The following is a 12,908-nucleotide window of genomic DNA, read 5'->3' on the forward strand; positions in this document are numbered from 1 at the left end:
AAAAGAAATATCTCTATCTATCTATCTATCTATCTTTATATATATATATATCTTTATATATAAAGATATATATAAAGAGATATATATAAAAAGACATATAGATAAAGATATAGATATAGATTATATAGATATAGATATAGATGATATAGATATAGATATATAAAACACTGTACTGCTCTACTCCAATAAATAAAAAGTTCCACTGGCAAACATACAACCACAACATACAAAAAAAACCCCAAACAGGTGATTCCTTTAATGAGGGTCACAAATAGAGGGGAAAAAGGAATTCCCTAATGAGCCTCTGGGTTGTATTTAATGCATTCATTTGAGAAGAAATAAGTCAAAAATCAGACTGAAATTTTATCATCTATTTATCAATCATTTTAATTGTGGTGTCTTTGTCAAGATCAGACTGCAGCAACATATTTGTGCACTCACAACAACTCTTTCATATGTTCTGTTGGTGAATAATGAGGCTTCTCTAATCACCTGGTTGTGCTGCAACTACTGTGTTGTTTGTTGCTGGCATAAATTACTGTACAGCAATGCCAAAAGATAAAAAATAACACTCATAAGTGTAGGGTAGGAGCTGAACTGGTGTGCATTTTGGGTTTTGGGTGAAGGGAGAAAGAAAACTGAGTGAAGTTAATTCCATTAACACGTTTGAAAATAAGCTGAAGAACAGGAAGAAGTGGGAGACTGGTGGTAATCACAGAAGTATATAAAGACAACACACATATTCCACTGGTCTGGTGCTAATCCCATACAAATCCATGTAAAGACTTTGTTCTTAATCTGAAAAAACCCCACAGTCCTCTGCTGTGACATCCCATATTCACAGATGTGGAAAGTGGAAAAGGATCAGTAAGCACTGATGCACATTTACAACTTTATTTGTACCCATCAAACTGTAATCACCTTCCTCCCCTTTTTCCTGTACGCCGGATGAAGAAATGAATTAATTTTGTTTTTATTTTAATAGCTTAAAATTTTTGGTGAATATGTATTAATAATATTCATTATCCTCCTTCTTAGAGTTTTTGTCTCCCTTTGGGATTTACTTTATGCTTAGTCCTGTATTTTAAACATACATACTCTGCGTGCAGATGCAGGACTGTGTTAAGTGTCAAAGAAGAGCAATTGTATGTCAAACATGAAATGATGTGGGCATCATTTCAAATCAACAGGGTTAACATTGCATTGCACTGCTGTACAACCACACCACATTACCTGGATGCAGTTAGTAAAGCAAAGGTGCAGGAATAAAGAAAAAAACACAAAAACAAGAAAGCAAAAAAATAGAGACCAGTTAGATAACCCTCCTTGGGTTTTTTCACCACTATTAAGTCAGAATGGGAGACCAAGTTTGTTTCCAGGTCTGCTGTGGCCTCTGGGATGTGTCTGGGATGTTGAAGGGCAGGTTAATGACTTGTTCTTGTGAGTAGAAGCAGTTATCACACACTTCATTCCTCCACATTTTGGTCATCTTGTGATGCCAGAGAACAAACTGATTGCTTCAGGAATATTTGTCTGTGTTCAGAAGCTGAAAGAGAGTAGTTGCCTGGCTCAGTAGTCCAGAATCTACATGTACTATTATTAAAATAACATTTCAGCTCCCTATTATGATAGAATATAGTAAAAGCATTACATTCTTGGTCACTTCAATTGTGAACACCTGTAATTTACTCTCTTTTCTGTCTGACTTCTTCCTTTTTCATCCTTTCTCTATGACTGTTCCCAGCTCTTCATTTTCAAATGTTGCTCTATAGAAGCAGTGAAGATTTCCAAGCAGCTTTTTTAAGCTTGGTTTACAATGTACAGCAGGTAATAAAAGTAAATTAAAAACCACTGCCAAGAATATGGTTTGTTTGTGCAGTGTGGCCATACTGAGATGAGGTTTTGGCATATATAAACTGTTTCCTTATTTAAAATTCTTGTAAACCACCATGTGGCTGTAACAGTGCAAGGCACTGCCTACAATGTGAGAGCAACAAATGAATTTAGCATAGTCCAGTTTACACCTTGGCTAAATCTGTGGATTATGTGCCCTCAGAGGCTCACAGCTCTTGCAGTGCAGTGTCCATCTCCTCCTCAGGACAGGAGGACAGGGAGCTCCTGGAGCAGCTCCAGAGGAGGGCGGGGGACAAAGGTGATTCAGGGCCTGGAGCATCTCAGGAAAGGCTGAGGGAGCTGGGGCTGCTCAGCCTGGAGAGGAGCCCCAGCTGAGAGGGGCCTCAGCTCTGGCTGTGCCTGGCTGTCCCTGGGTGTCCCTGGAGATCCCTGCGTCCCTCTCTCTGTATCTGTCTGTTGCCGTGTCTCCCTGTGTGTCCCTGTCTGTCTGTCCCTGTCTGTTCCTGTCCATTGCTGTCTGTCTCTGTCCATCTATCCCTGTCTGTCCCTGTGTGTCCCTGGGTGTGCCTGGCTGTCCCTGTGTCCCCCATCTGTCCCTGTCTGTCCCAGTCTGTCTGTCTCTGTGTGTCCCTGTGTGTCCCTGCATCCCCTTGTCTGTCCCTGTCCATATGTTTGTGTCCCTGTGTCCCTTTGTCTTTCCCTGTCCATCCCTGTGTCCCCCTGTGTGTCCCAGTCTGCCCCAGTCTGTCTCTGTCTGTCTCTGGGTGTTTCTGGGTGTTTCTGTCTGTCTGTGTCCCCCTGTCTGTCCCTGTGTCCCCTGTCTGTCCCTGTCTGTCTGTCCTTGTCTGTCTGTCTCTGTCTGTCCCTGTGTCTCCCTGTCTGTCCCTGTCTGTCCCTGTCTGTCTGTCCTTGTCTGTCCATCTCTGTCTGACCCTGTGTCCCCCTGCTTGTCCCTGAGTATGTCTCTGTCTGTCCCTGTCCATCCCTGTGTCCCCCTGTCTGTCTCTGTCCATCCCTGTCTGTCCCTGGGTGTATCTGTCTGTACCTGTCTGTCCCTGTGTCCCCCTGTCCATCCCTGTCTGTCCTGTGTGTCCCTGTGTCCCCCTGTCCATCCCTGTCTGTCCTGTGTGTCCCTGTGTCCCCCTGTCCATCCCTGTCTGTCCCTGGGTGTTTTGGCCTGTCCTAGTCTGTCCCTGTCCATCCCTGTGTCCCCCTGTCTGTCCCTGTCCATCCCTGTGTCCCCCTGTCTGTCCCTGCCTGTCCATCCCTGTCCGTCCCTGTGTGCAGGGGTCAGAGCAGCCCAGGCTCTCTCCAGGCCCAGCGATGGCCCCAGAGCCCCGGGCAGGGTCTGAGCCCAGCAATTCCCCTGCCCAGGAGCCAGACCCTGCCCTGGGCAGAGCCCAGAGAGGCTCTGGGGGGCTCCTGCCTGGGATATTCCAGGGTTTCCTGCACACAATCCCAGGTGCTCTGGGGTGGCCCTGCTGGAGCAGGCAGGTGGCACCAGGCGACCCACTGGGGTCCCTTCCAAGCTGGCCCATCCTGGGGTTCTTGCCTGGTGGCTTTATTTACAATGAACCTGCTAGATTCATTATTTAATCCAGTTTTAGATCACGTTTGAGAAAAGTCTAGGAAGAAACCTCATTTGCAGGTATTTTGTAGAACCTATTCAGCGGTCTTTCTAGGTGTAAAAGTTTCATCTTTCATTCTGTTTGTGAACAAGAGGGAACAAATGAGGTAAAAACTGCATCTGTCCTTTCCAGAGACTCTTGGCATAAATGACCTAGAGGATTTTCATCACTCATCCACAGAGCTTACATGGTACTGCCAGCTGCCTTGTCCAAAACAAACAGAATCAGTTCTTTATTGCAGCTGATAGCTGTAATGCCCTTACTATTTCATATCCCTCACACAAGAGGCTCATATCTGCAGTTCCTAATTGATATTCTGAATGTGATCAGTAACATCACCTTCCTGTAAAATCAGAAAGAAAATTATGAAAACTGGCACTTCTTTTGTATCTCTTTAGGTGACGTGTCTTTTTTTTGACAGTGGCAAGACTTCTGTGGTGAAAAAACTAAAAATCCATGTGACCAAAAAATATGTGAAATGAATGCAGTAAGACTTGTTAACTGTAATGATGAAAAGTTACAGAATATTTTGCTTTATTCTCTTTGTGCATAGGATTTGGTGTAATAAAAGAGGGCATTGTGGATGTTGTCCATGTAGGAAAGCATGCTCAGTGCTGGCATGTGGGTAAAATGATCATCCGGAGTGCTGGTGGTGGGTTTTGCAAGGGAATCCCTGGTTGCCTCCACATCCTACACTCCTTTTACTCCTGCCTGCAGATGGATTTTGGTGGGGATGAGCTGGATCCATTCCCAAAAAAGCTAAATTCAAATGGAGGTTCTGATTCTGATCCAGCACCCGGTCATTGGGACACCTTGGGATCACATGGAGGGAAGTGATTAAGCCTAAAGCAAAATCCACAATCTTAATATAGTGTAAATATGAAAAACATCATCACTTCAATAGTGATGGCATCTCTTGTAAGAACATGTTGCCAAATAAGGTGTTAAGGAGTGGATATCCAAAATTAGAAGTAACTAGAAATCAATGAATACTTTTCAAAGTGTGATGAGAATTTGCTTACAACCTATATTCTACAGTATTTAATTTTGGTGCAGAAAGAAGAGTATAATGAAGCATAATCAGAGTTTAAAAACTGTTAATGATGACTTTTTAATTGCTCAACTTTCAAATTTGGATTTGCTTAGGATGGGAAAAGATAAATTCACCAGTGCTGAGATTAAAGATTGCCTAGCAACCAGAGAATGAATACATCTAATGTAGGCAAAACAAAAGAAGAACAAACCACTTTCATTTCCATATATATAAAGTACATATAAATATAAAAGTGTGGAAATAAGAATATGTGTGTATGCAAAAACACAGACATACACCCTAGTTCTTCCAAATTGCCAACCTGAAATGCTGTGGATCATAAAAAAAAAAAAGAAATGGAAAGGCAAAACCAAGATCTAAGATGTGGACGAAAACTGGGAATTTTCATTTATAAGTGATAAATCCACAGTAAATGTTTGGGTTCTGTTTTAAATTGTCCTGCTTCAATGATGAAGTGAAGTAAAAAGTGGAAAGAAAACAGTCAAGACCAGTAAAAATATGTGCATCTGAAAGCTTTTAAGTCTGTAAGGACAAGAAGGAAAGGAGATGTCACCTGTCTAGAGAAGATCATAATCACTTAGAACGGTTAATTTTGAAGGACTGTGCTAATGATTAAACTATGTGCATTCGTTGTTCCTCTGTTTAAAATGGGATGGGCAATAAATATGAATATTTTATTAACTGAGACATTTCAAGTGAACGCAATGCTAAAAATCTCCTGATCAGCTTTAAAAGTAAAGGACAAGTGACTGGAAATTGTAAGATATTTCTGTCACAACTCGGAATATCTTCTGAAAACTTTAATTGAACAAAACAAACTAATGGAGAGAGAGTTTAGCCTCACTGCTCTGTGCAGAAATCTTAAGGTCATATTTATGCCCTTTTCATAAACCTCTTTCACCCCATAAATGTGAACAGGTGCAGAAATGCAGGTTTATTCACCTGAGTCTCAGCAAGTGGCAAAAAAAGTGTGTGAACACAAAAATCCACTGTGTGAACACAACTGAGATGAGCAACAACCAGAACCAAAGCAAAGTGTGCAGGGACTGCCTGGGTGATTTTTTGCCAGCTTTGTTGAGCATGCAGAGAGAAGAGATGTGGGAGGCTGTGTGGATGGGGACCAGGGTATCTTCATTAAAGGCATTTTTCTTCCCTCTCCCTGGTTCTGCAGGAAGCATCACTGCTGCTGGCCGGGGTTGGGTGCTGGGGGTGGTGTCACCAGCGCTGTCAGCTGAGCAGGCAGGGGAATATCTCTCTTTTTTTCCTTTGATGAAACACTGTCTCGACTGATGGCAGCTTTCCTCAAATCTGCACAGCAGCCTGTGCATGAAAGATTTCCCACAAGTTGTAAAAATATTCAGAGCCGTGTTATATAACCACGTTCCCCCTTTAATCGTTTTTGATCCATTTTTTACTAATGAAGATGTGAAATGACAGGAGTAGTTCATATTCTTTTTTTTCCCTGCAGAGCCTGTTGGCACAGAAATGAACTCTCTGTAACCTATGGAAGAGAGAAGAGTTTACTTTTTAATCTGTTTTCTGTTTCCACTTGTGTTTCATATTGTCAAACATCAGATGCTTGAAAGGTCTGTAACACAGCAGGCTGAAGTGCAGTGACCTGCTGCTCTTTCACATTCAAATTAATAAAGTATCTCATAGTGTAGACCTTTAGAAAGGCAAGAGATTATACTTTTTTTTAAGGCAGAAGGGGATTTATTATGATAGAAATTAATCTCTGCAGACATTACTTTAGGGCTTTATTCTAACTCTTGAAGTAGGGACACACTTTTACAGTTTTGCACCATTAGATTAAATCCAAATCTTAAGTCAGCACTTCATCTTCACCCAGGATTAATGTTTCAGCCCAGTCCCAGAGTGGGATTCAAATGGTAATTCTCTGATTAGAATAATCTGATTTTCTTTTTGTAATGCCATCTCAGGTTTCCAGGAATCAGCTGGTGCATCTCCTCAGATTACGAGACCAGAAAAAGTTAAAATTAGAAAAAAAATTTTACACCTGGTGTTACTCAAGTTCATTGCAGCTCTCCACCACAGCTACAAGCTACATCTTAAGTGCACAGAATCTCTTTCAGAAGTAACCACCATGATTTCCATGAGACCTGTGATGAAATAATGCATTTTTTACTCTGATATTTACATTCTCCTGCAGTTTTCTTGTCCAGCAAAGGGGCATTCCAAGTTGACATTATTGCTTCCTGCATTTTCTAAAACCATTTAGACACTCTGCTAGGAGTGCTCTAGCTACAAATTTAGCTGAACTTTCTACCTGCACAGTAAGCAAATCAGCCTGGGAAAGAAGCAGAAGGAGGTAGATGAGCTATTGGTATCTAGAAACCTTATTTTTCAAATAATAAGCGAGACAATTTAATTATTCCAACTGTCTTTTTTACCTTAGGAGAAACAAATTAGCTGCCTCGCCATTAAATCTGAAGAAACAGCTTACAAATTTATTAAAAAGAACTGCAGAGCTCATCTGTTTCTATGTTCACACTATGCATCTCTGCACAGGTGTGTCTTCAACATGATTTATGGTTCTGCTTCAGCTGTGGAGAAATAGGTGTGAACTTGGGCACTGTGCAGATGATTCTGTAAATCAGGAAACTATTAAAGCTCTTTTTCTAAAAATTGATTTTAACATGAGAATGCTACAGATGGCAAGTACTTTCTCAGTCTTCTTCTGGAGTTTAGGTGCTCTTAGCTTCAGAACTGGTGTCAATTTTCGCTATATCTATACCAGATTTCTGTGGACTGGCTGTTTCCTGGGCTGTTCATTTTTGGTGCTGCCTGGAGATTTCTCTTTTGGAACAAGTTTTATTCTCGTGAAAGAGAATGGCCATTATTTTTATTTCTTTTGAAAGAGCTTGTAAAATAAGCCATATTTCCTGTAGCCACATAGGAAATTGAGTACAATTATGGCTGCTGTTTTAGACAGAAATGATGGCCCTCCTCTTCCCATCAATGGTGGAACCAAAAGTTGAATTTTAAAACACACACTGTATGGAATACCAGAAAAGAGCATCGTGTCTCCCTAAAAATCTGTGTGTCTAACATCATAAGCTCATATGCCATTCTCCTTGCAGCTACAGCATCAGCACATTTGCCTCAGTATCAGCTGCTGTGAATTTCACTGCCTCATTATATAATGTATACTCGATGTGTTCATATTTATATTTAATGCCTATTACATGAAAGAATAAAGAGTGCTGAATTTTTCCATGCACACTTGCTGTTTCACAGAATGTGCTCTATTTTTAAATTATAGAAGGAAACGTGGCCCAGACACCAGAATGGTCTTTATTCAATCACTTCTATCATTACAGTTTTGAAATGTGAATCCACAGGATTTTTTTAAGGCAGGTTTCTTTCTTTATCACCATATCATTGTCTCAAGCAGATGTCTCTCAGAGCAGCAGTTCTGCCAGAAACCCTAATAGTTATCATTCTAGGTGTTATAGTTGAGGGAAATTGTCTCCATTTCACGCTAATGATGTTGTGCATGGGGACTGGAATGCTTCTCTCAGGCCTAATTCAGGATACCTTAGCTTTTGGCAGGTATTTCTGCCACAGAAACTGTAACATTAAATAGTGAATAGCTTTAAGTTGGATGAAATAATTATTTTTAATGGGGATTTTTTATTTTTTTTTTCACTGCAAATTAATTAGTTTATAATCAGGGCAGCTGGCTGGTCTCTCTGCTTTTAGGGTGAGTGCTTTATGGAGGTGCAGGTGGTTGCAGAATGAAATTTCTCCCTCTGCCCATCTCCTTCCGCCTTCACACCACAAAAGTTGTTTTCATAAACTGTGAATTTCTGTTCTTGACAAGGATTGATGGGCTGACTGTTAACATCACAGAGTGCTGCATTATTTATACACACAAGGGTTGGGTTCCTTCTTTCACGCTGTCCTCTGCTGTCAAGCAAAGAATTAAACTCCTCAGTCAGGAGTCACACAATGTTTCATTTCTTTGGGGTTTTATGGGAACAAAAATACATTATATGAATGTTTAAAGTCCAGCAAAGAGTGGGTGTACAACTTCTACCCAGCTCCCCACCACGACCTTCTTGTGGAAAGGAGCAATAGTTGTATATTCAGTATTTTATTGAAAAGCATGCAGCTTAAAATTAGTTATGTGAACACATGGAAAAGAGCTCGATGGACTTGCTGAACAGTTTTTCTCTGGGTGCTTTCAATGAAAAAGATGCAGGTTCATTGGTGGAGTTATTCGTTATGTACAAAAACCATCATATTCCTTAAAGAAAAAATCCCAGGTATTATTAGAGAGCAAATATATCAGCATTTTATTTGAGTTTTGCTGCATAATTTTTCCTGAGTTTGGAGAATTAGGGAAGGTTCTTAATTAGAATTCTAATTTTGAGTTTGCATGGATCTCTTTGATTTTATTCTTTTTGTCATGCTTTTATTTTTTTATTCTTAACCAACCATAGTTCCCAAAGAGAGGATGGACAATTTGCTCAAGAACTAATTTGGCTTCAAAATGTTATGAAGAAATGAAATATGAGCAGAAAAATAATAATGATAATTTAAAAAATCCCACAAATTTAGGACCCTTTGATACTAAATGAAGTCTCAAAGGTTCATGTACACTCTTCAGACACTTTTGCACTTGAGAGGTCATGTAAAGAAAAGCACAAGGTTAGTCAGACAGAGGAAAGGCAAACATGAATGACTTTTTATTTGACATTGACTCTTACTGGAATCCTTTCAGAATATCTTAATAAAAGTGCAATGGTAATTGCTCTTTAGATTTTTTTTTTTAATAATTGCATTTCTCCTGGAGTGTTTGTTTAATTTGCAGAAATTTGTCAAATTACACAGTCTGTTACACAAACAGCATCTTGCCAATCACCATGGAAAGCCATCACCAACAGAGCAGACTCCTGCAATATTTTTATTGTAAATTATATATTTCCTTTCTTGGGTTTATTTTACTCTTCCAGTCACAAAATATCTCAGGTTAAATTATAAAACCAGTGTTGTGTTAAAAGCTGTGTCACATTTTAATGGTACCAAGTCCTTTTATCAGTTGTGTTAAGACAAAATGCACCCATATCAGATTTTCTTACTTATAACAGAGCCTTCAAAATCAAATTCTGTTCATCAAACCCACTGGAATGTATAACAAATTAGATTTCAATATTTCAGCATCAATGTCCTCTCAAGAGGCACAAAATGCAAATTGAGGAAGATTTTGTTGATTCAAAGGTGATATTTATTTTGTTCAGCACCATTTCACAGACAATAAGCTGTAAATAACAGAGATAACATTTTTCAATTTCTGATAATTTAAGTTTCAACATTTGCACAGCCTGGTACCTCCTCTTAAGTAGAATTGTGCAGCTTCTCATTCTTCTGACTGCATCATTTTTGATTTTGTACTATGATATTATTTAACCATTGTTGTTTACAAAAGGACTTTTCCTCTTTAATCCTCATTAAGATTATGTGAATGAGACAGGATAAGCTGGTTTTGCCTTGCCTTTTTGTTTGTTCATTTGTTTTTGGTTTAATTTCTATTTTGTTTTGTTGGTTTTTGTTGCTGTATTTTTGGTTGGTTGGTATTTGCTTGTTTTATTTTGTTTTGGGGGTTTTTTGGGCTTTTTTTTTTTTTTTTTTTGGAACTTTGACTTCCCTGTGCTTTCTTTATTTATTTTTTTAAACCCATTCTCTTTAGATGTGCTCTTTATTCATTTTATTTCTGTGATTTCTGTGGTACAATGACATTACCAAAGTTACAACAGTGACTGACAGGCCAAGGTGCTGGGTCAAAAGAGCAATTAGTGCAGTTATTTCCTGAACATGGAAATAAATGGCTGTTAACAGAGGAGAACATCTGCTTTATTACTCCCAAACTGCAGGTCGGGTCACTTTATTTCAGGCTGAAAAAGCCAACACGAATTTTCAGGCAAATTAAAACCACGCAGCTGACTGTCCACACTTTGGTCATTTCAGGAGATTTCAGTTTCTGGAAATATAATGTAACATTTTGTATGAATTCTCCTTGTCGTTCAATGTAGAATTTACAAATTCAAAGAGCATTTTTGTCGCTTTGCCTTTTATGCCAATGGCATTATTGAAATCAGAATGACACCAAATCAGGAAATATGCAGCAAAAATATCCTCTCTCATTTTAATCAGAATATCCATGCGGATTTGCATACTAAGTGTTCCTGCTCCAGATGCTATTAAGTTTATTAATTTAATTAGAGGTATGGGAATACAGTTGTCAGAGAATTCATTTAATAGTAGCTGTTCTTTCACAACCAATTGCCTAATCCCCATAAAGTAAGAAACAACCATCCTTTGCTACCCCAATAATGAAACAAAAGCAGAAAATGAGAAGTCTTGGCTTATTTAAATTCAGATAGAAAATGTTATTTACTGTTCTCAAGAATAGCTTTGCTTCTCCATCAGCTGGACAGTCCTCAAGACAAAACAATATCAAGGGCATGACAGCTCTCTGTGTCATGAAGGCACCCTACAGCTGACAAAAAATTAAATAAAACTACAAATCACCCAGCAAACTACTGCACAACTCCAGTTTTCCTGTGCAACTGATGCACAGAATTCATAAAGGCATTTTGTGCATCAGCTATATTTCATAACCAATGTTTAGGTGTAAATTCTCACACCAAGGATTAATCTGAAATCCATGTGAAGTAAGTAAGGTGTTGAAATCCTGAGCTGAGTTTGCCACCAAAATAATCCAAAACATGCTGTAATGTCAGTATTGCTGAAATAAACCAAATTAATTTCTATAAATCTCTTCAATTACATGGTAAAAAAAAAACCTTGGCAATTTTCAATTAAAAAAACCCCACAGAAAATAAGGTACTTGTTCTCTAATAATTGTCTACCTGTAGATCATTCTTTCAGATGCATTTAGTGCACAAAAAACTATTTTTAAATGCTATGCTGAGCAGTAGAGAGCAAAAACCTGCCTTTAAAGATGGAGATTGAGATAGATAAAAATATATATGTAAATATAAGATAAACTATCTGGGAAAAATTATTAAATTCAAGTTGGTCAAAGCCTAGGGGGTATTCTTTAGGGTTGCTTCCATTTATCCCATTGGTGACAGAATGAAATCTGTAGATATCCTGAGAGTCTCCAGGTTAGAAAAAGTGAAAAAAAAAATACCATTTGCTTATTGTCTTTTGCAAATGGATTGAGTTTAAGACAACCACATTTTATGGGGTGGAAGATTAAGGATAGATGATTACCTGGAGTTGTGCTGTTAAATAGATACAAGACTGAATAAGCCAAAAGTCATGCAAAAGACATAAGAATTTGTCATTTCTTTCTGTACTTAGTTACCAAAAGTCTGATGTGTTTAGAGCCTGTGGGTAATTTTTGGTGGGTTTTCTACAAAAACTTTGTTCTCCTTGTGCCCACAGCGGATGTGTGCGACTCCAACCCCTGCCAGAACGGTGGCATCTGCCTGTCAGGGCTCAATGACAACTTCTACTCCTGCGAGTGTCCCCAGGGTTTCACAGACCCCAACTGCTCCAGCCTTGTGGAGGTTGGTAAGTGAAAATTAAATTAAATTGCTGAAATGGCTCCAGGGGCCCGTGAGCCTGTGGCTGGCCTGGCAGTGATCCTGTCCGTGGTGTTTTATGTGGTGATGGTGATGCCTTGTTGGGGCTACCTAAATAGAGGGGTCAGACTAAATAAAAATAAAAATAAAAAGCATTTCTATTTATTGAAGGGCCTTCAGGAACATTTTGGGCAGACAAAGCTCCCTCAGGGCCTACACCCAAAAATGGACTCGCAGGTTTCATGCTTTTATAAGTTTGGTTCATTTACATACTGGGGGTTAATCTTCCAATTACAGCTTCAGCTAATGAAGGCATTTACCCCAAGTTTGCTGCCCAAACTCACTTTTATTTCCATTTCTGGGCCCTGGGGCAGTGAGATGTCCTTGACTGCCAGGCCTGGAGAGGAATTGTTGTGTCTGCCCAAAATGGGACAGCAGCAGCTGACACTGAGTATGGAGTTTGGAGTTATGCACTAAAGAGCTGCAGGATCACAAATATATGGACAATACAAAAGCTAAATTCCCAAGGCATCAGTTGGGTCCTTATATTGGTCACTTTGGGGGTTTTTAACCTTATATCTGTGCCATAGGCATCTCTATAATAAATAACAGTTGAAAGTTAAGTAATTAAGTTGAAATGGCATATGCAGAATATAATTACTCAGAAAAGTCCAGTAGTCCACAGGAAAGTCCGTAGTGGCAACTTGAACATCACCAACGTTTTTCAAAGATCAATTATCAATAATTCTATATAATTCTATGATAATTCAATGTATCCTTCTTCAATCAGCGCCC

General features: G+C 39.2%; 1 protein-coding gene across 2 annotated transcripts in view; it reads left to right on the forward strand.

The window, feature by feature from the left end:
* Positions 1–12,908, forward strand: part of EDIL3 (EGF like repeats and discoidin domains 3) — a 238,638-nt gene that overhangs the window by 54,932 nt on the left and 170,798 nt on the right. For both annotated transcript variants that reach the window (XM_038123269.1, XM_038123268.1), the window contains exon 2: positions 11,974–12,102. In XM_038123269.1, coding sequence (XP_037979197.1) covers positions 11,974–12,102 — 129 coding nt within the window. The remainder of the gene's footprint in view (positions 1–11,973; positions 12,103–12,908) is intronic.

Source organism: Motacilla alba, chromosome Z, assembly GCF_015832195.1.
Source record: "Motacilla alba alba isolate MOTALB_02 chromosome Z, Motacilla_alba_V1.0_pri, whole genome shotgun sequence".
NCBI lineage: Eukaryota > Metazoa > Chordata > Aves > Passeriformes > Motacillidae > Motacilla > Motacilla alba.